Source organism: Sprattus sprattus (assembly GCF_963457725.1).
Source record: "Sprattus sprattus genome assembly, chromosome: 1".
Classification (NCBI taxonomy): domain Eukaryota; kingdom Metazoa; phylum Chordata; class Actinopteri; order Clupeiformes; family Clupeidae; genus Sprattus; species Sprattus sprattus.
In genome coordinates, this window is record NC_137920.1 from 48797736 (window position 1) to 48825427 (window position 27692).

Genomic DNA, 27692 nt, shown 5'->3' on the forward strand with positions numbered 1-27692 from the left:
TCTGTACATTTACTGTAAAGGACTGTACAAATAATTTTGTATTTCTGTAACCAAAATATCTTCTCACAGGTGTGACTTCTGTGATTTGACAAATGCGGTCCTTAAGACAGGATGAAACTAAATAAGAGGTGACAAAACTGCTGGAAATGATACACTTTTGTGTTTGCTTTTCTAAAGCTATAAATGAACATGAACTTACAAGACCACCAAGATTATGTGAGACAGGATCATGGTTTTGATTCATGAAGTCTATCCATGCCTATGCCAGGACAGGCCAGCTCATGAAATATTCAAGGCTAAGGGTTCCATAAACCTTTACAGGAGGTTTAATCTCTGCGTGGTAGTGCTGGTAGTCTTGATGTTTAAACAGGTACACCATTTTTCCAAACAGCCAGTTGATCTCACTCTGCATCTTGCGAAGCAACATTCTTCTGCAGCTCTTGAATGACAGCTGATTCAAAACAAAGGAGACATTGTGACTAAATACTGATGTCAGCAAAATTGATTAAGGACATTTACTGACCAAAATTAATTTAATTATTCATAGACAACAGTGACTTTTCTTTACTGCATATTTCCTAAATTCACACTGTAGAAGATCTTTGCCCATTGGGCTTATGTAGTTTGGATGTCTTATCATATCTGTTAAAATTAACTATCTGAACTTATTGAAATGAATGTGGAAGCACTGCTTCAACATTCAGTTGTGCCAGTCAACCTTCAGTTTTTATCTCTGTTCCTTCAAGACGTAAATAGATTTTAGTTGTTTGCTTGATTGTCTTTGGCATAAAGCTTACAGCCTCCATGTGTTTGATCATAGTGTTGATTTTAGTATTATCTTCTTCAGTTAACTTTAACAGTGTGTGGCGGTTCATTCATTCAGTAGATGTTGTTTGCATGTTTGCATAGTGTACTGTATGATGATACTGCTTGGGTACAATATTTCTGTTTGTACTGATGACTGTGCATTAACGTGAATATGATCTACAGTTGCAATCAAAATTATTCAACCCCCATTGCACATAAGGTTTATTGGCAAGCTACTTAAACAATTTTTGTGTTATTTGTTAATTGCAAACAGCTGAGAAATTGTATAATTTGCCAATATACCTAATAGAGGTAAACCTAAATGGAGGTTCAATAAGTTTGATTGCAACTGTATGTTATTTCTGATGCTCTAGGAATTGGGACAATTGATACCAATTGTTTTGTTATATTCATGGAAGTTACGAGTATCGTTTGCAAAGTCAAAGGAATCCCGATCACTACCGCTGGCTGAAACTTCATTTATTCACTGATGGCATCACCTATTGGGAAGCAAACTGGGCAGTAAATGGGAAAACTTTCAACACAAGACACCACACTGTTGGTGCACCTATCCTAACCTGTTAAGAAGACAGGATGCAAGTGGTCATCTGAAAACATAATATGAAACATGCAATACAGTCCGGTGCTACATGGGAATCGAACCAATTAGCATATTACATTAGGCATTGCAATATGCATTAATTATTCATTAGTGCAGTAAATGCATATTCTTACCTTCAGTGATTTCATCCTTTATTTTCTGCAGTTCTTTGCGGATTTCCTCAAGGATGTCCTTAATACACATACACACAGAAACCAGAGTGACCTGAATGCCATTTAAACAAAGACATTTAGAAAACAAAATAGTGTTGTCCAGGTGTGGCAATGTAGTGCTGCAGGACCAAACGTGAGTTTGACACTCGGTGATAACCTGTTGAATGTTTCATCTTGGGTAGGCATCATTCACCACTTTTGTTCTCTCTTAAAATCAGTGCCTTCATGAGAGGTCTTATTGAGATTTCAAAAGTGGTAAATACACAAACATAAACCATCCACATTTAGGCCAAACAACAAGGTTGTCGCCAGATATAAATTGTAATGTATATCTGGACTATAGACAAGTGAGTGGTAATGCTACTAAAACAGATTTATTTTAAGCTTATGAATGTAAATCTCTTTATGCATAACAGGCCGACTCACCTCCTTAAATTTCTCCAACAGAGACTCACTATATGAGCCTATTTCATTGGTGCTGTTTGATGACTTGGTCCTTTTCGTGTTGGTGGTGTGTGGCCAGATGTTAAAAAGCACAAAGAATTTAAGCATGATCAGAGAGAGAAATACAAAATGCTGACTTTTTGTGAATCTATGCATGGCATATAATAGCAGGATATTCAGAAATGATAAATCTTACAAACAATATTTTAAAACTTTCAAATCAAACACACTGTCATGATACAAAGGTTCATTGTTTAAAATCTTAACATGGGCTGGTTTTCAAATGAAGGCTACACATCTCTTCATGGGTTCATTACAGCATCAACTTGAGGTCTTGTGAATCCAATTTAAAAAGACATGGAATGGACCTATGTTATTGACTCAACAAGCACATGGGGGCAGCCAGGGCCAGATGAACAACAGGGCTAAGGGGAGCTGAAGCCCCAGATGAACAACATGGCTAAGGGGAGCTGAAGGCCCAGGGCCAGATGATCAACGTGGCTAAGGGGAGCTGATGGCCCAGATGAACAACATGGCTAAGGAGAGCTGAAGGACCAGATGAACAACATGGCTAAGGGGAGCTGAAGGCCCAGATGAACAACATGGCTAAGGAGAGCTGAAGGACCAGATGAACAACATGGCTAAGGGGAGCTGATGGCCCAGATGAACAACATGGCTAAGGAGAGCTGAAGGACCAGATGAACAACATGGCTAAGGGGAGCTGAAGGCCCAGATGAACAACATGGCTAAGGGGAGCTGAAGGCCCAGACGAACAACATGGCTAAGGGGAGCTGAAAGCCCAGGGCCAGTTGAACAACATGGCTAAGGGGAGCTGAAGCCCCAGATGAACAACATGGCTAAGGGGAGCTGAAGGCCCAGGGCCAGATAATCAACGTGGCTAAGGGGAGCTGATGGCCCAGATGAACAACATGGCTAAGGAGAGCTGAAGGACCAGATGAACAACATGGCTAAGGGGAGCTGAAGGCCCAGATGAACAACATGGCTAAGGGGAGCTGAAGGCCCAGACGAACAACATGGCTAAGGGGAGCTGAAAGCCCAGGGCCAGATGAACAACATGGCTAAGGGGATCTGAAGGCCCAGATGAACAACATGGCTAAGGGGAGCTGAAAGCCCAGGGCCAGATGAACAACATGGCTAAGGGGATCTGAAGGCCCAGATGAACAACATGGCTAAGGGGAGCTGAAGGCCCAGGGCCCACAGGATGGCTGGACCCTGGTTGTCAGAAGAGGGAGCCTCAGCCAACAGCGGTTCATTGTAAATGTGTAGCCCATTACCTGTTTATGTGTGTTTGTGTGTGAGTATTCTGTTATTAACAAAAAGGAAATTGTGTTGGCAGACAGAAATATGCTGTGCGAGTTGGTTGAGAGAAAGCACAAAGTCAGACAGTTTTAATACAACTTAAACATCTTAAAAGCGCCAGATGTAGAATGCAGAATTTACAAAAGCTGCGGGCAACCATGCGCATCAACCAACCCTGTAAACAGTCCTGGACAGATACTGTATTTGTATTTTAGTGACCTGGATTTCTGCAATCTGAATTTATCCCCTCTAAATGTGTAACATAACAGTTTGTTTCACACAATATAAATCTCAATACCCGCCCACAACATTTCAAATACAAATGTATAAAATACAATGCAAAAGACTTTAAGTTTATTAAATACCCCATACATATACTTTTCTACATGAATCACTGTCTATCAGTAACAAGCAAAGCTGAATATGCGGATAGCATTATATGATTCCACTACCTCAGAACAGGCTGCTTCATATAATTTTATGGCATGCACCTATAATCCTATTCCAGTTTTAATCTCTACTCGACGCCTAATTAAAAACAAAGGCCATAGTTACAATAGTAAAAATAGAAGCCCAGCAAATATTCTATCTATACCCCGGCATATTCCTCCTTCCTGTGACCCACTGTATCCAGAAAATATTTCAATAGCAATACTAAATATTAGGTCACTATCAGGCAAAACATTTCTCATTAATGATCTTATATGTGAACATAAATTAGACTATGTTTTTAAAAGAAACCTGGCTAAACATAAATGGGTTTGCAGCTCTTATTGAAGCGTCCCCTCCCAATTACAGCTTTTCTAAGTCCATTAGAAATGGTAAAAAAGGGGGCAGGACAGCCACCATAGCCACGGATGCCCTGTGCTGCAGGAGCATCTCCTTCGATGAGTTTGCCTCATTTGAATATCATGCCATAGTTCTTAAGTGCCAGCCTCCTGTTCTGTCAGTAACTGTGTATAGGCCACCCAAGCAATGTCCCACTTTTCTAACAGACTTTTCAGAACTACTCTCCATTATCCACACAAACTACGATAAGATTATTATCACTGGCGATTTTAACATACATATTGATAATGGGAACGACTCAAAGGCCCGGGATTTTATGAATCTCTTAAATTCCATGGACTTTACCCAACACATCACTGAACCCACTCACAACCATGGCCACACCCTTGATCTAGTTATTAAAAAGGGTCTTACGACTGTTATATCGTCTATCTGTGACCTTGCTCTTTCAGACCACTTTTGTATTTTCTTTACAGCACTGGTACATAAAGTTAAAAATAGTGCCGAAAGTTTTATTAAGAAACGCTATCTTAACTCTGCAGCAGCTGAAAATTTCAAAATAATGATAACTAGACAAGACATAACTAATACAAAAACGCCAGAGGCGGGGCCATCATGTGTTAATGATCTAGTAACTACTCTAAATACAAAATTAAGGACAGCACTTGACTCTGTAGCACCATTGAAACAAAAAAAGGTTTTAGCCAAACAAAAAGCTCCATGGAGAAATGAGGAAATTATTAAACTTAAGAGATCCTGCAGAAGGTCTGAGCGTACATGGAGAAAGACCAAGCTACAGGTCCACCTTGATATTTTTAAGGATCAACTCTCAGTTTTTAATAAAGCTATAAAAAATGCTAGGAAGGATAATTTCTCTAAGTTGATATCTATAAACTCTAACAATTCCAGAGTCCTCTTTTCAGCAATAGATAGCCTTATAAACCCTGCACCCAAAGTAGATGATAGCCTTTTTTCCATCTTCAAATGTGAGGAATTTGCAGCATTTTTCAGAGATAAGATAACAAAAATTTGAAATAATTTTGCTCAAGAAATTTTGTTTTCCGATCCCCCTCCACCATGCTGTACCAGTATTAGCTTTTTTGCACTGACTGATATAGAAACGCTGAACAAAGTAGTGTCACAAATAAAGCTGTCTACATGCTCTCTTGATCCCATTCCCACCAATTTTTTTAAAACCATCTCTGACTCTGTGTCTAAGGACATTCTAGCCATTATTAACTGTTCCTTGCTTACAGGTGTTTTCCCATCAGAACTTAAAACTGCCCTGGTGAGACCACTGTTGAAAAAAAGCAGTTTAGACTCTTCTGTTCTAAACAATTATAGACCAATCTCCAACCTTCCTTTTCTTAGCAAAATCCTAGAAAAAATTGTCTTTAAACAGTTAAATATTTTCCTAGATGCTAATTGTGTCTTTGACACTTTTCAATCTGGTTTTCGATCCTATCATAGCACAGAAACGGCATTAGTCAAGGTTGTAAATGATCTCAGGATTAATGCTGACTCCAAAAAGCTATCTGTCCTGGCCCTTCTGGATCTTAGTGCAGCATTTGATACTGTTGATCATGATATCCTTATTGACAGACTTGAAAATTGGGTTGGCCTCGCTGGTCCAGTCCTAAACTGGTTTAGGACCTATCTAACAGGCACGGAATACTTTGTTGCCCTCGGAGACCACAGCTCCAAAAACATTTCTATGACCTGTGGGGTCCCTCAAGGATCCATTTTAGGGCCCTTACTTTTCAGTCTTTACATGCTACCCCTTGGTAGTGTAATAAGGAGGCACAACATCGACTATCATAGTTACGCGGATGACACCCAGCTCTATATTTCTGTAACACCCAATAACTACAGCTCTATTGATTGCTTGGTAAATTGCATTTCTGATATAAATGTATGGATGTCACAAAACTTTCTCCAGCTCAACCAAGATAAAACAGAGGTATTAGTCATTGGTGAAAGAAATGAAAGAGATAAACTATCTGCACATTTAAAAACACTAGCACTTAACACCAAGCACCAAGCCAGAAACCTAAGTGTCATATTAGACTCAGATCTCAATTTTGAAACCCACATCAAAAATATAATTAAAACATCTTTTTATCACTTAAGAAACATTGCTAAGGTGCAACCGTTTCTCGCTCAGGCTGACACCGAAAGACTGATGCACGCGTTTATCACAAGCAGGCTAGACTACTGTAACTCTCTTTTGTCTGGTCTACCAAAAAAAGCCATTAGTCAACTACAAACCATACAGAATGCAGCAGCGCGAGTCCTCACTAAAACAAGACGGAGAGCGCACATCACACCAGTATTAAAAACCCTGCACTGGTTACCTGTTAGTTCTAGAATAGATTTCAAGATTCTCCTACTAGTCTATAAATCACTCCATAGTCAAGCACCTGAATATATAACAGACATGCTCTCAAGGTACACACCCAGTAGAACCCTGTAAGGCATTTGGGGTGGATCCGGAGAGTCTGCTGAGAAAGTTGTGACCAGGAAGGAACCCATTGTTCTCAAGGATGCTTTGAACTCTATCTGTGTTAGGATAATGAACTCAGTGCTGGGGGGCAAGGATCGGTTTATGGGGCCACTCACAAAAGGTTGAGCATATGGTTTGCATAATAATCGACACCTCTCCCTGGCAAGGAGCCTTATCTCACACACCCTGTGGATTCAACTGTTCTCTGGGAGTTTTCACGTACCCAGATCACAGCTTGAGACAAGGGGCTGGAGAGGAGAAGGGTTAAAATAGAATGGAAGAGTGCAAAGTAATTTTGGTATGATGTTTAGACTTATTTTAATGGTATCAGTCTGAGTGGAAACATGGTCTCAATCCTAGAAGTGTACATATTAGTTAGAAGATAGATCACAAAGATCTGATCCAGGTGGGATCTGTGAAAAGTCAGAAAGGCTTTGAGCCAAGGAGGTTACACCCCTTCCTGGCTGAGGGGGTCCTTCTCCCCCCTCTTGGTTTCGGGCAGTAAAGGGGGGCAAATATCATGAATAACCAGTTGTCTTAAGTTTAATTATTAAGCAATAGAATGGGTATTTAAAGGGAGGGTAGAGATGAGTCAAAGGTCATCTGCAGCAGAGACCCGCACGTTTTCGTGTGTAGACGACGTCAAGCAGCCTGGTATGTTCGTGTCCTCTTACTTGTTATTGGGTCTTGTAAGATTTTATACTTAGTTTTCTTGTAGACTTAGAATCTTTTAGGTTAGCTTTATTTCTTCATATTAAGACTTGTTTGAATGTATTATAATTAAGTAACTTGTGCCTGTCATAATAAATTGTTATATTCTGACCCACGTGTCCTCTTAAGAAATTCTTAATCAGAGAAGTACTCTCAGGTACGGTGTTTCCACAGAAGTCGAACTAGAGGTGGCTCCAGACCCACAGTGGCCGTAAGCGTAAACCTGCGAGGCAACTGGCTATCCTCACCTGGGCTAGACATGTTCTACTGAACTGTTAGTGGTATTATATAGTGAGGGTTTACCGAACAGCCTCTGTTCTAGATTGAATGGTTATACGGGATCGCATTACAGTCAGTCACCCGTCCCTGGACCAGGTCAACTATCAAGCTGTAAGGTCCCGTAGCAGCAGTATAGGACCTCTGAGTTAGTTACCCAGAATAGTTACAGTCTGTGCCGTGGGTATGTCAATCAGCTGTGGCATTATCCTAAGCGACATTAGTCCGAGACAAAACCGATTATTAAAAAGTAAGGGAGGTTTTCATATTACAGACGATAGGTATACAATTAAATGAGTTGGAGATCAGCCTACCAAACCCGGTATTTATATGCATTCGAAATACGGAGCTAAGACTGAGCTCCTCAAAGAGTGGGGTCAGACAAGAAATGGAGTCAGATAAGAGGTATTAATAAAGAGAGATGTTTTAATAAACTGTTACATTTTCAGCAAATCCAAGCGAGAGAAGAATTCACTCAAAACCTTCCAGACGACCCGGTCCCTTTTTTGGTCCAGGAAAACATCGTTTTACAACCCTGAGGTCCTCCGGCACTGATCTCCTAATAGTACCAAAAGCCAGGACTAAGAGACAATGGAGAGCAGCTTTTAGCTTCTATGCCCCCAGCCTTTGGAATACTCTGCCAGAATACCTAAGAATGGCTGAAACGGTTGATACATTTAAACATACACTCAAGACATACCTCTTTGATCTGGCTTATCACTCACTGTAAAAATGTATTAATTTAACATATTTGAAACATTTATTTATTTACGAATCCGTGTCTCTTTACAAGTGTTTGTAATCCCCAATTAAGTACCGCTACATCAAATGACCAAGTTCATACAGGAAACGGGAGAGACGCCCCTAATTAGTGACAACACAACCTATCCAATCACATTCGCTCTCATACGCCCGCGCTAGTTTAAATCCTCCGGTCTCCAGGCTCACTCAGCTTGAGTATGATGCCGCTTATTTGCTGGAAAGGTGTGGATGGTGGGGAACACACGGTCTTACCGTAGCCTGAAACCCACTTCACAGAAAGACTCCTGTTTTAATATGCAAACAGCACCTGGTAAAAAGGACTAATTATGTTCACTTCTGTAACTTTATATTTAACGGGAACACCACGCAAAGAGAGCTCATGCCTGGACAAAGATTTGCTACGCGTTGAGAACACTTGCCGTCCACACCGAGGCTTATAGGATAGCCACACTGTAAGACCTTTTCCTCATCGATGGATACGAATCGTGATTTGGATACGTTTGGATATTCGAAGGATTGTGTATTTCAATGGATTGCCAACCTGAAGCGGAGCCGTACGTCTTAATCGCAACGTATGTAAGTCCTAACGCCGTTGAATCCCTACTGCGAGCAGGCCGCAATCACGGAAGCTGGTGGGTAAAACATTATTTCTTGCCGACGGTATTGGAAATCTGGGGACTTGGAGATTGAAATGAAAGACTGTTCTAATGCTGCTGGATGATTAGGCCACTTGCTGTGCTGTTAAATTAACTCGGAACATCTTAAAAGTGCTGTGCTGTGCTGTGCGTGTCGTGCATGGGCTATTGTCGGATGTTGTCAATCGTGCAGTTCTATTGAGCGCTTTGAACTGACGCGTTACACGTAAGAATGAGTCTAGAGGAAGTAAATCGCCAGATAAGGCAAGACCGCCGTTGTCTCTGCAGACGAAAGTGACTATACTGCTTTCTAATCTGTGTTTGGAATGGGGTGCAGTGGCGAAGATGGAGAGGACGAGGATAATGGAGAGGATGCCATGGAACGCCTATCTTCATGCTCATTTGAAGTCACAAACATCAAGTTGTTGAAGGGCTGTATAACCCACTACTCCTCTCTGTTGAAGGGCTGTATAACCCACTACTCCTCTCTGTTGAAGGGCTGTATAACCCACTACTCCTCTCTGTCGAAGGGCTGTATAACTCACTACTCCTCTCTGTCGAAGGGCTGTATAACCCACTACTCCTCTCTGTTGAAGGGCGTATAACCCACTACTCCTCTCTGTTGAAGGGCTGTATAACCCACTACTCCTCTCTGTTGAAGGGCTGTATAACCCACTACTCCTCTCTGTTGAAGGGCTGTATAACCCACTACTCCTCTCTGTTGAAGGGCTGTATAACCCACTACTCCTCTCCGTTGAAGGGCTGTATAACCCACTACTCGTCTCCGTTGAAGGGCTGTATAACCCACTACTCCTCTCCGTTGAAGGACTGTATAACCCACTACTCCTCTCAGGTAATGATGTCAATCTGGTTAAGATTTTGTTGTGCCTGAAGAAATACACTCCTCAATGTAAGGTTACTTTAATGACAAAGATGAATTCCAGCAGCAATTCACAAAATAACAATATGAGCTACAACCAGTAGCCTAATTCTACATGCACTATCTAACATTACTATCAGCAGGAAATGAATATGATGATAAAAATGATAAATGATACTGATAACAAAGAATGATAATGGACTACATGAATTATGTTACATGCTTTATCCAACCTTGTAACAGGCACTTCTGTCTAATGTGGAGCTCCTAATGTGGAGTTCTAATGTGGAGCTCCTGTGTTGTTCTAATGCAGAGCTCTGATGTGGAGCTCTAATGTGGAGTTCTAATGTGGAACTCTAATGTGGAGTTCTAGTGTAGAGTGGAGCTCCAATGTAGAGTTATACTGTAGAGTGGAGCTCCAATGTGGAGTTCTAGTGTGGAACTCTAATGTGGAGTTCTAGTGTAGAGTGGAGCTCCAATGTGGAGTTCTAGTGTGGAACTCTAATGTGGAGTTCTAGTGTAGAGTGGAGCTCCAATGTGGAGTTCTAGTGTGGTACTTTAATGTGGAGTTATGGTGTGGAGCTCCAGTGTGGAGTTCTAGTGTAGAGTTCTAGGGCCTGATTTACTAACATGCGACCGCTGCTTAATCTGCGGTCGCACATTAACGCACGGTGTTTTTGCGCATTTTCCGTGGTATTTATCAAACCAGATCCGCGCTGGGCAATCTGTGTTTACTCCGCCCTATATAGGGCCTGATTTACTAACATTGCGACCGCTGCTTAAACTGCTGTCGCACATTAACGCACGGTGTTTTTGCGCATTTTCCGTGGTATTTATTTAGGAAGAGAAAATGAAGGTTCAGCGAAGTGGAGGTATATGTATTGGTTCACGTTCGCTCAATCACTGAACCTGATTCAATGTGTGCGCTGCTATATTGTTGTTCTGCCCGTCATCACCTACAGCGAGATGTTTAAAAGAACACGATTATAAAGAATATGCTATTGGTGGCATTAATGCATAAACTGTCTATTATAACAATATAGATGTGTACATGGCGAGATTAATAATTTCTACAAGGGACATGGGTTCACTACAATATATATGGACGTGGGTGCAATCAATGGTTTCAATTACGTTCGGAAAGTTTGCGATTTAAAAAAAAATCCTGTTTGATGTCTAAAATTTCGGCTGTGGCAGTGGGGAAATGTATTGACCAGTGCGCCATAGCAATGCTTCGAGTACCTGTGTGAATATTTGTGAAGGCTGAGATATATCAACTGCTGATACTATAACTGTTTGAAATGATCCGGTGCCAATATTTGCAATGTTTACCAACTGATTGAATGGAATGTGATCTCCGGTTGGAGGGTTATATGTCATCTCTGATCTGGTTCAGTAATTTAAGTATTGCGTGGCTGGTTAACCTGTACCGTCTAATGATTTGTGGTTCATTTAACTGAAAATGTGTTATGCGAGTTGAAAAAATTATTTCTGTGTGCTGTCTCTGTCTTCTTTCTTCGCCTTGCTCTTATCACTGCTGCCATATCAACGTTTTCAGACTCAATGAAATTGCACTTGGTTAAGACGTGCTTTTATGAGGCGGAGAATTAGCCTGCAAATTGGAGACGTGCGCTCCACAGGCAGTTTAGTAAATACCACGCATGACATCATTAGGCGCACTTACCTTGTCTCCACCCATGTAAATTGCGCCTCACGCCTACGTTACCACCCACCTCCAAGTTACCTCCCCTGTTCACACCCACAGGCGTTAATATGCACTGCGGCCCATTAGTAAATACCGTTTTATGTTTACGACCGCTATTTTACGCCAGAAATGGGCGCAATCCTGTTAGTAAATCAGGCCCCTAGTGTGGAGCTCCAATGTGGAGTTCTAATGCAGAGCTCTGGTGTGGAGCTCTGATGTGGAGCTCTGGTGTAGAGTTCTAGTGTGGAGCTCTAATGTGGTGTTCTAATGTGGAACTCCAATGTGGAGTTCTAATGTGGAACTCTAATGTAAATTAACGATGTTAAATCGCTGAAATGGTTGAGATTACTGTTAATAACAAGTTGAAAGCCAAACGAAGGATTTGAGTTGTGTCTGCTGAAAAATTGTTGGCATACACATGCAAGTTATATTACAGCGTAGGTTCTGTTGGGTAGCGTATATGCGGGCTTCCCTTCCCGAGGTTAAATTACTTTGTATAGGGGAATGATTCAGTCTTCAGTCCGCTGTTTCTCTCTTCAGCTGCACACTATATGAGGTTGGGGATGGCCAAATCAACACTGAATTCCTATGACATTGCTTGGTCTCACTTCACCTCCTTCTGTGCTGCTTTCACGCTGTTTAAACATTCCGATTATAAACTCCTTCATTGTGCATCTATCTATTAATCCAGAAATCTCTGTGTGTCGGTGCATCCGTCTAGGGCGTATCTCCCCGACGGTATTTACGTTAGTATGAGATTTCGCTTGTAGCTACGCATGTCGTGAACCTGTGCATCCTTGATTTTGAAGATTTTGAATTCATAGTTTGCAAGATATTTGTATTTACCGTTGCGGTAGGCACTATGGGTAGTGAGGCACTATGGGCGGACCCGTGCGACGTGAATGATGTCAGTCATAGAACAGTCGGTGTCATAGATGTTACCCAGCTGATGCGTATGGGCCTGGCATGTAACCAACTCTCATTACCATGTTAAGTAGTATATTGTAGTTGATGTATTCGTATAAGAGCTTCTATCAACGTGCTGGTTAGCTAGACCAGTAACCATGCGTCATGCATCAACTGACGCAATGAGAGAGGATTCCGATGTGTCCCGATGTATCTGTTGTAATTCGTGTGTACTTTGTTTTCTCAATTTGTAATAATATAAACTCAGTCTGCTTTTCCCTGGCTGGGAGAGGCTGTCATTCGGAAGATACTGTGTGTGATCGCCTTGCTCTGGGTTCATTTAACCTGTCAGAGCATGAATAAAGGGCTGGGTGCCATCAAAATCACAAGCAAAGGGTGGAGTACTACACCACTACAAATGGTAGCTATATTGATAAAGCCTCGGAGGCTTTCAGATTGTACATTGCTTTTCCATCTGTACTACGGAGTCCACGAAATATGCGCAATTCTCGCTGTAAGTTATGTTGGGCTTTCAATCCCACTTCGGACCTTACCATGTCCGATCTCTTATTAGATCACGACCACTCACTCTAATTTTAAAACTCAAACTGATAAATTTTGCAAGGGTGTGCCTATCATTATTTCTGCCTCTAACAATGATTTCTGTCCCTTATCTTCCATATCGCGCCTCCCGATGTTCTGCTGCCCCCGATGAGCCCCTGTTCCTCACACTGGACGCAAAGCCCATGACCAGAGCCTGGTCTTCAAAAAGCTGGAGTCCATTTGCCAGCTGCGGCTTGGATCCTAAAGCAGTTTTAGTTCACTTAGCTTGCCCATACTTTCACCAAGGCTGGGTTTCATTTATAGGTCACTGAAACTGAAACATGTTGCAGCAGCACACATGTCTGGCGTCCATCTGCCATGTCGGGGTTTTCGTTAAATCCTGCTTGTATTTATTGTGGCAGCAATTTACAGTGTAAATTGTGTTCAAGCTGCTGCTTAATCTTGCTGCAGCAGTTGCATGTGCAGCTTTATCTTGCAGCAGCAGCTTGAGCAGATCTAGGGCGCCATGACCAAACATACTACCTTGTATTTACATTAATAAAATCTTTTACTTATTCTGAGAGTTCCTGTCTGAAATGACCAAGTGTGTCATCGTTCAGGCATTCTCTTATTCTATTCTTCTTTCTATTTATCACATTCACTGGTAGGTCATTAGCAACCTCCGTCTTCGACCTGAGGTACACACATTGTCACTAGTTATCGACACTGGTATTTTAGTTCACTTAGCTTGCCCATGCTTTCACCAAGGCTGGGTTTCATTTATAGGTCACTGAAACTGAAACATATTGCAGCAGCACACATGTCTGGCGTCCGTCTGCTATGTTGGGGTTTTCGTTAAATCCTGCTTGTATTTATTGTGGCAGTAATTTACAGTGTAAATTGTGTTTAAGCAGCAGTTGCAATGTGCAGCTTTATCTTGCTGCAGCAGTTGCAATGTGCAACTTTATCTTGCAGCAGCAGCTTGAGCAGATCTAGGGCGCCATGACCAAACATACTACCTTGTACTTACATTAATAAAATCTTTTATCTTTTATCTTTTCTCTGAGAGTTTCCTGTCTGAAATGTGTTTCCTGTTTGCCGAGTGGATGCATGTACGGCCCCGGCAAACAGAACACAATAGAAAACAAAATGCCCTGTTGTCATGTGATGCCCTGTTGTCATGTGATGCCCTGTTGTCATGTGATGCCTTGTTGTCATGTGATGGTCTGTTGTCATGTGATGCTCTGTTGTCATGTGATGCTCTGTTGTCATGTGATGCCCTGTTGACATGTGATGCCCTGTTGACATGCGTTATGTGATGCCCTGATGTCATGTGATGCCCTGTTATCATGTAAAATGAATCTATTTTACATTTATGGAACATTTACTTATTTATCTATCTATGTCTCTTTACAAGTATTTGTAACCTTTATTTCCCTTCTTTCCTACTGTGAGGCGCATTGTGTTACCTTTGCGTATGAAATGCGCCGTACAAATAAAGTTTGATATGATATGTATTTTGACTGCACTACAATGTAAGCTGGCTAGCACACAGAGCAAGAAAACCAACAGCAGCCATGGGGGATTAGTTGTTGAGAGTATAGCAGACTCTGCTCTGTCTTCCCAGAAAGCCAGTGAGAATACCTTGACACTGGGATGGAAGTGGAAGGGGAGTGTGACACTGGGCTACTCTCCTGAGATCGAGGAGCAGATGTTGTCCTGTTTGAAACAGTTAGAGTACTGAGGACTGCATATCTAATTACAGGAAAAAGTTCAAGAATCACAGTCCACCAGATTACAAGACGAGTACCTGACCAGCTCTTACCTTGGCATTGTGGAAGACTTCTCCCAGGGTTTTTTGACATCTGAAATTTAATGTATTAATTATTATATAGAAAGATTTCTGCTAGACTATACAAGTGGAAAGATAAGATAAGTCCAGATGAAGGCCCAGAATTGGAGAAAATAGCAGCAGTTATACAGGGTTTTTCCTGGGTCGAAATGGGTCTTCGGTGCTCCCCCCCAAAAAAAGTGTTAACCGTCACAGCTTATTAGTAGATATTTATGTACTTTTTTTTCACCATTTCAGAAATAATTGAGGCTATGGTAAAGTGCTGATGTGTGTAAACCAAGGAGGACTCAATTGCGGGAAAATATTATTTATTTTATTTTAAAGTCAGGTACAGAGGTCACAACCAGCCTGTGAACATTCCACCCTCCGCCTTTTGGTGCCCTGGTAAAATGATTTAACAAGTTCATGGTAATTTTAGCCTACATATATCTTTAATAGGCCTACTCGAATTTTATTTATTAACGAAGTTCAGAGTCAAAGCTATAGTGAAAAGGCAGGATGTAGCCTAAAAGTGTGTTGGCTACAAACACTCATTAAAAACCGATGGTAATTATCTGGGAAATAGTCTCTAACTGCAGTCAAGTTGTCATTGCTTGTGTCAAACCATTGTGAATTTGTCGTCACATTAAAACAGGAGACGACTTACTCCTTGTAGAAGACTGAGGCTCGGAGCTCTAGTGGTTTCCTCAGGTGAACGAAGCTTTTAGAAGATCAATTGCGCGCAATTCCAGGATGCTTTATTTTCATTGGTTGCTGGATTAAATCTTACCCAGATACAACAGATAAAAAAGATACGGTTTTTCTGATTGGCTATTGTGAAGCCCATTTCTTTTTTTTTGATAGGCTGATAAGTGGCACCTCACGGCAGTCCTACAGTGGATTCGGGGAGACGTGCTTGATTCCTCCATGGTGAGGGCAGCGTGGCCAGGTCATGTTTGCGCGCTGCGGCACATTAAATAGCTTAGAGGTTTTTTTCAGCGTGAGAAATACGATGTGTGGCGGGAGTGCGTTATTAAAGACCAAAATTAGTGACTGTCACGCTCAATGCTTGACACTTGAGAGCCCTGAATTATATTCGAGATGCAACACAAATCTCCTCAGAACGAGCTGAGCTTTCATTGATAAACAAATGCGGTTGTCTGCCTCTCCCGAGGTCCCGGAGTCTACTGTTACTCGTTCAAACGGATAGACAAATCCATTAGGTCCTCAACATAACAGATATTTTATTAAATTTAAAGCCATGAATACCGAAAATGGAATGTTATGCTCAAAATCACCGCCGACCGACAGTCAGGATGCATACGCAGATTGAGTGATTGGCAGCTGGCCGCTCTGTCCATTCGCGCAACTCACAGTTGCGTGTTGATCAGCCAAGAAAAAGACACACTTATCAACTCGTTTACTGATCAAAGCAGAACGATAATTCGGCTGTAGGACTCTTGAAATATAATATTGAGAACTTATTCCCTGACAGGCATTGCATGCGTGACGCATAGATTTTTTTTCCATCGCGCACTTTTTTTACCTTTAGGCGGTCGGGATTTTTCATAGGCGCTAGGCAAAACGGCTTCGGCGCGCGCCCACATTTTCTCTATGCAGGAAAAACCCTGTTATATACTCAAAATCTTTCTAGTTTGCATTAGCAAATTTCCCCAACAGTTTTGTGAGTCCATAATTGATATATTTCCATTGGATTGTATTCACAACTAATTACAAGTGCTGTCAAACGATTCAAATATTTAATCGCGATCAATCGTATTTTTGTCATAGTTAACTCAAAATGAATCGGGATTAATCGCAAATTTGTATCTATTCTAAATGTCCCTTCAATCATTTTTTTTCCATCATTTTTATTTTATTTTAATGCTCTTATCAACATGTAAAAGTGGATTGGCTTGCTTTATGCAATGTTTTATTTTACTGAAAAACAACATTGCCAAACAGGGCGGTACAAAATAAAAATATAAAGGGCACATTTCAGATTTAATGACTCAGCCTATAGTGCAGTTGAACCATGGCTTAATATTTTCTTTTTTTCAAGTTTGCTGTGAACATAGAAGTCAGGCCTCTTATTTAAAAAACAATGAACCGTAACAGTTAGGTAACCAATAACAGGTAAGCCTACTTCTTCTGTGACATTTTCAGACAACAGTGAAGCTCGCTTCTTTTGCACAACACAACTTTTAAAGGTAAACTTTCTATTCAGAAGCTTTTTATCATCCATTTCGCCGTATCGTGCTCACCATTCAATGAAACGCAACGTTAGCCTTTTTTATTTTTTTTTACAATGCGTTAATCGCGCGATAAAAAAATTTACGCCGTTAAAATGGGTTTGCGTTAACGCCGTTAATAACGCGTTAAACTGACAGCACTACTAATTACGCAACTTTCGCAACCCTAAATAATGTTGTGTGTGCACATACATGTATGTGTGTGGGTGTATGTGTGTGTGTGTATGTGTGTGTGTATAGACAGACAGACAAACTAGAAAGATAAAAAAAGTAACAGATTATGGTCACTGAACTCACCATTTTGAACAGGCAATTTAGAGGCAGAGGACTCCTGTGTAGCAGCAGTACAAATGCATTATTAGTTATTTCTATTATTCTCCTTAAAACGGAATTATCATGAAAATGAACAGTAATGATGACAAATGTTAGCATGTAATATTTCAAGTGTAGGAAAAGACAAAGACTGCTGGGCTGGAACCACATACAGGGCTCATCAGAGTCTTAGTGGATCCAGTTAGAGAGCTGGACCTAGTCTACCAAAGAACTGCTTGAATTTGACTAGATATTTTTGAATATTTCTTCTGGTACAGATATTACTGAGTTTTGAACCCCTGACTTTAGCCATTGGGACCAGGTCGGATAGGAGTTTACTGGAAACTTACACTGGGATGGTCCTCTTTTAAGGCAGCAGGTTTATCAGTAACTTTTCTCCTTAAAACACAGGAGAAGGAGGAGGAGGAGTAGGGAGGGAATGACAGAAGATGGGAGGTATTTGAAATTGTAATTGAGCACATGTAACATTTAGTTTAGAGACAGAAGTAATAAAAAAGAGTATTGTGAAAGGAGAAACTTGTAGGGAACCAACCGTCGTGCGAGCATAGCACTCATTTCCCCCATGAGGCCTCCTCCTCCTCCGCCGCCACTACTTTGGCTGTCTGAGGCTTTAGATTCACTTTCAACCTACATGACAAAATGATTATCCCAAATATCACTGCAATTGTGTTCACACACATGCCCCCCAAGCTAACTAACATGTTAGCTAACTAACATGTTAGCTAATGCGGCTAGAATGGATGTTAGCTAATGTTAGCTAATGCGGCTAGAATGGATACCCACTGAAGCTAACTAACATGTTAGATAATGAGACTATATTAGATCTCCACTGAAGCTAACTAACTTGTTAGCTAATGCGGCTATAATAGATCTCCACTGAAGCTAACTAACATGTAAGCTAATGCGGCTAGAATAGATCTCCACCCCCAGTCAACAGTCCACTTTTCACACAGTAAGATGTCAGTCAAATAAATATCATGGACATTTCATTGTGGCACATATGAAAACCGTAAGGAGGTAAACTGTGATAAAAATGATTATTGTAGAGACACTGTTTGTATTAATTTGTGATGCTCCACCTGGCAACTGGATGTCTGTAAATTAATTAATAGGATTTTAACCAATGGATACATTTATTCATAGGGTTTACACCAATAGATAAATTAATTCAAAGGGTTTAAAACAATAGATAAATTAATTCATAGGGTTTACACTAATAGAGAAATTAATTCATAGGGTTTAAACCAATATACAGTATACATGGTGTATTTGGGTTTGGTGTGGAGAGAACTGTGTGGACAGACACCAACAAATGGGACATGTTCACTGGTTGGGTATTAGACTTCAACCATGGTGGTATAACATTACTGATGCCTAAGGAGATATAAAAACGGGATATACTTCGGTTTCTTATTGCTGTATTAAACAGCTACGAGTTACCCATGAACCTCTGATGAACACATTTACATAACAGAAACAAGTGATCTGTACCAGTTCTGTCTCACCCTGGATGCTTTACGTAGTTTAGCCCCAGCAAGGGCATCTGCAAGTCCACCAAGACCACCAGCACCACCACCGCTTCCACCAGAGGGCAGTGGGGGTGGGGGAGGGGGGCCTGACCCAGGTGGTGGCGGGGGCCCAGGAGGGGGAGGTGCTGATGATGGAGGAGGTGGAGGTCCAGGTGGTGGTGGAGGTCCAGGTGGTGGTGGAGGGGCTGCAGGTGCAGCAGCCGGAGCAGGAGCAGGGGGCGGGGCTGGAGGTGCAGCCGCCGCCTGTCTTTCTCTCTCCATCTGTTCTTGCCTTTGCCTCTCCAGTCTAGTGATACAAAGGCAAACATTCTGTTTTTATTCATAATTGTCTTCATGAAAAAGAGAGCTACAAGTATGTGTACTCAGATGCCTCGTTTTTTTTAGTAACACTGTTCTCTAGAAGGCAAGGATTTGATGTGTTTGTAACGAGAGCCTGGTACTCAGCACCTCTTCTGCTCTTCCTGTTCCTCTATCGAGGGTTCGTTCTGCACAGGCGGGGGCGGCACTGAAGAAGTACATAACAATAGAAAAACAAGTGAACATATTAAACATATAATCAGAGCTAAACAAAAGCGGAAAACTCCACTGTCCAGAATGCATCTCACCTGTGCTTGACAGCCCACTTATCACTTCAAGGGCGCTTGTCATACTATTGGCAAAAAGGGAGGCATCCTCTTTGGTGCTGAAGTTGAGACCCCACACTTGGCGAGTGTCCCGCCATTGGTGGAAGTTGGGTGTGGCCTGGTTGTACCTCTGCCCTTTCGCAACTGGGCAATTCATCACTACCTAAAAGCAGGTCAAATTACTAACTTTACAATTATACCTGATACAAGAGTATGATATTGAGCATGATAACTGTTTCACGTTCCACTTCATTATCTACAATTCCTATCCACTAAAGCAGGGGTTTTCAACTGGTTTTGTCCCAGGGACCACCATTTTGACTAGAAAGTAATCCGCGGCCCACTGATGTGCCTGCGCGCGTGCGTGCGTGTGTTCGTTCGTGCATGTGTGGGGAGAGGGGAGACCTGTCAGTGTAATATCTGGGCATGGTGAAGTCCACACTGGCTGTCTATTCGTGGTGAACACCGACAGTCTCATATCATTCTCTTGCCCTGTACTTATTCTTCAAGTACGCAAAAAAAATGCTCTCACACAGGTAGTTTGAAAGTTTGCAAAATACACCTCATTGCTTTTGCAGCAAGCTCTGGAAATTCGGTCTGGCAACTTATCCAGAACTTAAGTCATATGAAAATCACGCAACATCTGTTGCATGTACTCAATAAGCTTGGCATTCAAGAAAACGTAATGCGTCTCCATATGCCGCGATAGTTTCGACTTCTTCATAGCTTCAGTTGACAGTAATGTTGAACACACAAAACGCAGTGGTACCTCCTCTCCTGCTCTGGCTATCATCACTGTAAATCCGTATTTGATGTATTCCTCATTGTTTTTTCTTTTTCTTTGTTGACTTTGTTTCCCTGTATCCTGTGAAGGTGTACCATTGTCGTGGCAGCCTGTCTCTCCTCACTAAACACCGATCCATTGGTGCTTCTGACCAGCTAACTCCATGGTAGAACGAAATGTTAGCTAAGGACAGTTGATAACTTCAGTCATTCACCAAAAGTTTTACTTTTTGGACTAAACTTCAAAAGTACTTGTAGGCTATGCTTAACTGCAGATGCTTGTCAACTTCGCACGCGAGACTGTACGTAATGAATTATCCGGTATGGCGTGACGTTACCAACGCAATGCATTAACATCAGCATCACAGGCTACCATAGACTGGATAGGTGCAAGGCTACATTCTGTCAGCGTGAATCACCTTTATATTATTTTAGACATATTTTTCTTATTTCAGACATTTTCAAGAGTAATCTGGAAATGTGTTGAATTACCAAAGCAAATATTTATTATTATTATTATTATTATTATTTATTTATTTTAAATCGTGGACCCCCTGCAATACCGTCGCGGGGGGGGCGGGGGGGGGGGGGGTGCGCGGACCCCCGGTTGAAAACCCCTGCACTAAAGTTTTAATAACAGAAGCATTATAGCAGGCTTAAACTTAAAATGCAAGTGAAATTGAAAGCATTCATTACAATATTAAAATCCTTATAAAAAGATGGTAATTACAACCAGTGTTATTATGCCTTACTAAACATAATGTTTAAGTTGTAATTGTAATTGTAAAACCCAACCTTAGGCTATCTGGCTGTGCTAAATCAAACCAAGTCGAGTGATCTTGATAGCTCCCAAACTTAGTGTTTTCAGTATAATGGATAAGACATTTTAAATAACCACCCTTCTAAAGCTTCTTTGGTTTGTGATGGCCCAATTATTTTTTGTTAAGTCAGGTTTCAAACTTCCACTCTTCCATAACTTAAACCACTCTCCATGACTCACTGTACAAAATAGTACTATACAGAAATCTCCAATAAGTATGCGTAATGGTATATTATACAGTCATGGACAAAAATATTGGCACCCTTGCACTTCTGTCAGATAATGCACCACAACTCCCAGAAAATTGTTGCAATTACAAATGCTTTTGTATTCACATGTTTATTTATTAAAAATAATGCCAAATCTGACTTTATTCCACACAAAACTCCAAAAATGGACCAGACAAAATGATTAGCACCCTCAACTTAATAATGGGTAGAACACCCTTAAAAATAAAGAAATAAAAATATCTGAAATCAATTGCTTCCTGTTACCATGAATGAGGTGTCTTACACCTCTCTCCTGGAATTTTGGACCACTCTTCTTTTGCCAACTGCTCCAGGTCCCTTCTCCCAACTACTGATTTGAGATCACGCCCCAGTTGTGCCATGGGATTAAGATCTGGACTCATCTCGGACACTTCAGAACTCTCCAGTGCTTTGTCTTTACTATACCATTTCTGGGTGCTTTTTGAAGTGTGCAATGCATAGATATCTTAGATAAAGGCTAGATAAGTTGCCCGTGTTGCTGGCCGACGGAGTCAAATGTCCGCACAATTCGGCCATTTTGAGACGCAATAGCTCGCTCAGATAGGTGCCATAAATACACATGCACAAGCTATTTATGTAAAATCAATAGGCTACTAAAACTCAGCATACAGAATGGCAACAGGAGATAAATGTATACTTTTATTATCACCTTTTTAAAAGCAATATTACTGATACAATAAAATACAGGTGATCCCACGGGATCTCGTTTCAAGGGAACGTTCAATAGAACAGACTGCACAAAATTCTGGCATCTTCATTGGCAATAAAGTCAGCAATTTCCTGTGGAAATCATAATGTAGATGTTTAACAAACCAACCCGATTGGAAATCATGTGCAACTTCAGTTTTATTATGTGCAACTTAAGTTGTATTGAAAAGAAAGAACAATTATGCCTCGCCAATTGATGTAAAATGATTGAAACACAATAGCCGTGATACACAATAAAGCTGCACATTTCAACATGTTCAAGCATCGAGAATTATTACCAAGGTAATGACGTTTGTAAATCAAGTAATTTGTAAATCCGTCAAGATTTCCGCGAGATAAGAGTGTAAACGATTGTGAAGATCACTGACGTTACCTAACGTACCACTGATCCCTCCCGGAAGCTATACCGTCCTTAAAATGGCCTCCTGTGCGGACATCCAAGAGTCCGCCGTTGCACCCCCTTGGTGCTATGGGTCATTGTCCTGCTCTGACGGAGACCCAGCTTTCTGACACTGGGCCCTACGTTGCGCCCAAAAATGATTTGGTAGTCCTCAGATTTCCTGATGCCATGCACACAGTCAAGGCATCGGGTTCCAGAAGCAGCAAAGCAACCCCAAAACATCGGTCCAGCTCCACCATATTTGCCTGTAGGGACCATGCGCTTTTCTTTGAAGGCCTCATTTCGTTGTCTGTAAACTGCTTTACCAAAAAGCTCTACTTTGGTCTTATCTGTCCACAGGACGTTCTCCCAGAATGATTTTGGCTTCCCCAGGAAGGTTTAGGCAAAGTCCAGTCTGGTTTTTTTTATGTTTCTGTGTCAGCATTGGGGACCTCCTGGATCTCCTACCATAGCATCCCATTTCATTCAAAAGGCGACGGATAGTTTGAGCTGATTTTGTTGTACCCTGTGTCTGCAGTGTAGCCTGAATTTATTTGGAAGTTTTTCTAGGTTTTTTATCCACCATTCAAACAATCTTTTGTTGCATTCTGTCATCAATGTTTCTCTTCCTTCCACATCCAGGGATGTTAGTGACAATGCCATGGGCTGTAAACTTCTTGATGACACTGTGCACAGTGGACACAGGAGCATTTAGATCTCTGGAGATGGACCTGTAGCCTTGAGATTGCCCATGCTTTTCTTCAATTTTGGTTCTCAAATCCTCAGACAGCTCTTCTTTCTCTTCTCCTTGCTCAGTGCGGTATACACAGACACACAACACAAAGGTTGAGTCAACTTTGCTCCATTTTAACTGGTTGCAAATGTGATTTCTATATTACCTGTGGCAAGCTACAGATGCTTGTAAGTTTACATAAAGATTTAAGGAACATCACATTCTTGACATACAATTATTTCTTACAATTTTGAAAGAGTGCCAATAATTTTGTCCAGTCCGCTTTTGGAGATTTGTGTGGAATAATGTCAGATTTGGCTTTTCTTCTCTGCTTTTTGTGTTGTTCCAATGCAAACTATAGAAATCAACATGTGAATACCAAAGCATTTGTAATTGCGATTTTTTTCTGGGAGAATTGGTACATTATCTGACAGAAGTGCAGGGGTGCCAATATTTTTGTCCATGACTTTTTCCTCATCTATATATGCACAGCAAATATTTTCACTTTCACTTTACTGTTTAATGTTTTATACTGGGCTGTGGGTAGATTTGAAATCATACCGCATGATATGATATAAATAATCATTGTGATTAGAAAACAACACACTATAACTATAGTGGGCTGCCTGTTATTGATAGGTGAAAATTCACCCTAGTTACCTCAGGACTCCGGAGCTGCATGTAAGTATATTTATTAGACAAACAACAACAATTGCAATCGGGCGCTGTCATGAGCGAAAAGTTCCGGGCTAGCCAGAAGTTCCGGATGACGCAACAGAGACCGATCAGCTGTTTCTCAAAGAATCTTGGCGTCGTTGCTATGATGGTTGCTATGAGCGGTTGACATGCGAGTTGCGAGAAGCTGTCATACACCTCAGGAACACACAAGCTGACAGCGACAGCGGCAGAGACGGAGACAGAGACATTATTTAAATGACATATTTACACGTATTTCTAATCGTTTAAAAACATTGTGAACATGGTATCATTTGAAGATATTTTATTTTATCTTGTAGGTCAGGACAGATACAAGCCAGGGACGGAAGAGTCCGGCAAAAGAGCAAAAAGGAAGGCTGCAAAAGCCTACTGTGTCCAAGGTAGGTCAGCAATTAGCTGCTTGTGCCAAAAATAATCGTTCACCTTTAGCCAACTTGATTGATACCTTTAATTTTTACATGAAATACCGACGTGGTTCTTAAAGGTTGTTATGAACAGAAAGCTTAATTACCTCCAGCAAGGAGGTTATGCGATCGGGTCCGTTAATTTATTTATTTGTCCGTTTGTCTGTCTTTGGACAAGATTTCTCAGAAACTGGGCGGATCTTTCTGAAATTTTCACAAGAGGTGCATCTTGGTCCTGGGACATCCCCATTACAATTTCAGGATGATCCGGATCTGTGTACCTCCTTGCTGGAGGTCAGAAATCTCGGATTGCTCTTGTTGTTATTACTTCGGGAAGATCCAGAGCAGAGATGGTTAAAGCTAGCTGTCTTTGAACATTGTTTAGCACTACTTCAATTACTCTTAATATGCATTTTGAACTGCTCGGCTAATAAGAAAACATCACGAAGTATATAAAAACACCCGCGGTTATATTTAATTGCTATGTATACAGTCTGTATTACAAGGTTAGAAGGCATGTAGCAATTCCCCACCTGTAGTTAGTAGTAGCTAGCTAAATTTACCTCAGAGTGCCAAGAGTAGAGTTCAGGTAACTGATAGAGCTCTAGCTCAGTGCTAGCAAAGTGTTTGAAATGCTACCGGACTATTTGGTCGACGACAACAGCCAGCAAGCTTGGCTTTTTACAGAAATGATGTTATGAAGTAGTTTTGACAGACAGTAGGACATTGATGCCGATTTACGGACACTTTGGGAAACAATTTGTGGTCTAAAGAGGAGAAGGTAAGAGTTATTTACGAAGATGAATGCTGCTTCGTTGATAGTGATCACTAAGTGGCACCTGTATCATGTATAAATTCTCATTTGTAATAAACCAGACTAGCTGAAGTGATAGAACGAACTAAAAGAGTTTTCTCGTGGATCTCTTTGACTGTGCCTGTGAATTGTTACATCTATCTATATATCCAGGAATCTCTGTGTGTGTGTCAGTCTGACTAGGGCGTATCTCCCTGACGGTAGTTACGTTAGTTATGAGATTTCGCATGTAGCTTACGCATGTCATGAACCTGTGCATCCTTGATTTTGAAGATTTTTGAATTCATAGTTCGCGAGATATTTGTATTTTACCGTTTCCCGTAGGCACTAATGGGTTATCGTTTCCCGTAGCACCGAAATTACGTCACAAATTACGCCACAAACAATATTAGCGGTATTATGAGATTTCGCATGTAGCTTACGCATGTCATGAACCTGTGCATCCTTGATTTTGAAGATTTTTGAATTCATAGTTCGCGAAATATTTGTATTTTACCGTTTCCCGTAGGCACTAATGGGTAATCGTTTCCCGTAGCACCGAAATGACGTCAACAATATTAGCGGTATTATGAGATTTCGCATGTAGCTTACGCATGTCATGAACCTGTGCATCCTTGATTTTGAAGATTTTTGAATTCATAGTTCGCGAGATATTTGTATTTTACCGTTTCCCGAAGGCACTAATGGGTTATCGTTTCCCGTAGCACCGAAATGACGTCACAAATTACGCCACAAACAATATTAGCGGTATTATGAGATTTCGCATGTAGCTTACGCATGTCATGAACCTGTGCATCCTTGATTTTGAAGATTTTTGAATTCATAGTTCGCGAAATATTTGTATTTTACCGTTTCCGTAGGCACTAATGGGCTATCGTTTCCCGTAGCACCGAAATGACGTCAACAATATTAGCGGTATTATGAGATTTCGCATGTAGCTTACGCATGTCATGAACCTGTGCATCCTTGATTTTGAAGATTTTTGAATTGATAGTTCGCGAGATATTTGTATTTTACCGTTTCCCGAAGGCACTAATGGGTTATCGTTTCCCGTAGCACCGAAATTACGTCACAAATTACGTCACAAACAATATTAGCGGTATTAAAACTATCCTGCCTTCACTCACAAGTTCAGAATAGCGTTGGATACGATAAGGAGGTCCGCATTCAAATTCTTCTTGGTGAACAGATACAGACTTTTGCTCAGTTAATCTTAAGACAGTGATTGATTTTATATATTCGTTTATTTTTAAGCTTCTTTAAGGTTGCTCTTTTCTTTGCAGACATATTTTTCCACGCAAACTGATTACAATAACATAACAAAGCATAGGAGTTCAGGGGGCTTAGTATTTCTAGGTTGTATATCGATGTGCTTTATTGTTTTGTGTATATTTTGAAATTGTGCATAGTGTTACGGACAGTTATTGTAGCAACTTTGTGACATGAGGAGTAGACGTTCAAGGTAAGAGACGTGTCAAACTGTATTAAACCCGATGCGACCAAGATACGATGTCAACAGGTTGACCACCAGGCTAAACTAACTCATCATTTAGATACATTAGCTTGCAGCTATGTATTTTCCACTGTTGAAAAGTTCATCATACATACAGTACAGTACATACGTTCATTAAAATTAACCTACATCTGAGTCCAACTGCATGACCATTCTTACCGTAAACTTACCCTTACAATAAAGAAGTGATCCTATTTCAACCATAATTTCATTTTAAATTATTTCTTTCTTTATGACATTTAGTTTATAGTTTAGACGGCAACTTTGACATCTATATTCAATTGCACCCACTACATAATCTCAAACTTTATTTGTTGGTGTATCTCCAAAAAGGCTATACAACATTAAAACATTTCTAAAGGAAAAGGAAACATGCATCACAATAATACTTCAGTGTAACCTGTACCTATGTGGAGTGCAAATATGTCTTGCTATTACACTACCCAACAGACACCTATGTCTGCTAACACTACAGAATGCATAATTCCTACGGGCACTGCACTAGTATAGTTAAAACATAGAGGCAGCATAACAGTTAGTCTGAAAGCACACCCTCGAAATGTCGTCTAACATGAGTTAAAGCCCTAGACCTATGTCAGTCATACACTTGATTTACATACAGTGCCAGTTGAAAGTATGTGAACCCCTTGAGCACTTAAGCGTTTTCTGTTGTTTTACCATGATTTTTCATTTTTTTATCACCAATTTTCCATAGATGAAATGTCAGGTTTATGTTTATCATTTGCATGTACTTGTTTAGAGGAAATTGTTTGAGTACCCAAAAAACTACATGAAACATGGAATTAGTCCATTTCAAAAGTAAGTGAACCCCCAGCTGAATTGATAAAGTCTAGCAGGTAACAGATTCAGTGCAACTTATTTGGGTGATTAATTAGTCAATTGAGCAAACCGATCATCTGAGACATCCT

At 40.8% G+C, this 27692-nt stretch overlaps 1 protein-coding gene across 1 annotated transcript in view; it reads right to left on the reverse strand.

The window, feature by feature from the left end:
• Positions 1-347: 347 nt before the first annotated feature.
• The window catches only part of vaspa (vasodilator stimulated phosphoprotein a), a 38130-nt gene continuing 10785 nt past the window's right edge, over positions 348-27692 (reverse strand). Inside the window, exons 3-13 of the mRNA XM_080854709.1 lie at positions 19606-19786; positions 19448-19505; positions 18977-19286; positions 18004-18098; positions 17801-17849; positions 17436-17469; positions 14881-14920; positions 14700-14774; positions 2008-2077; positions 1543-1600; positions 348-451 (exon numbers count right to left, since the gene is read on the reverse strand). Of these exons, the coding sequence (XP_080710835.1) occupies positions 402-451; positions 1543-1600; positions 2008-2077; positions 14700-14774; positions 14881-14920; positions 17436-17469; positions 17801-17849; positions 18004-18098; positions 18977-19286; positions 19448-19505; positions 19606-19786 (1020 nt within the window). The 3' untranslated portion in view covers positions 348-401. The remainder of the gene's footprint in view (positions 452-1542; positions 1601-2007; positions 2078-14699; positions 14775-14880; positions 14921-17435; positions 17470-17800; positions 17850-18003; positions 18099-18976; positions 19287-19447; positions 19506-19605; positions 19787-27692) is intronic.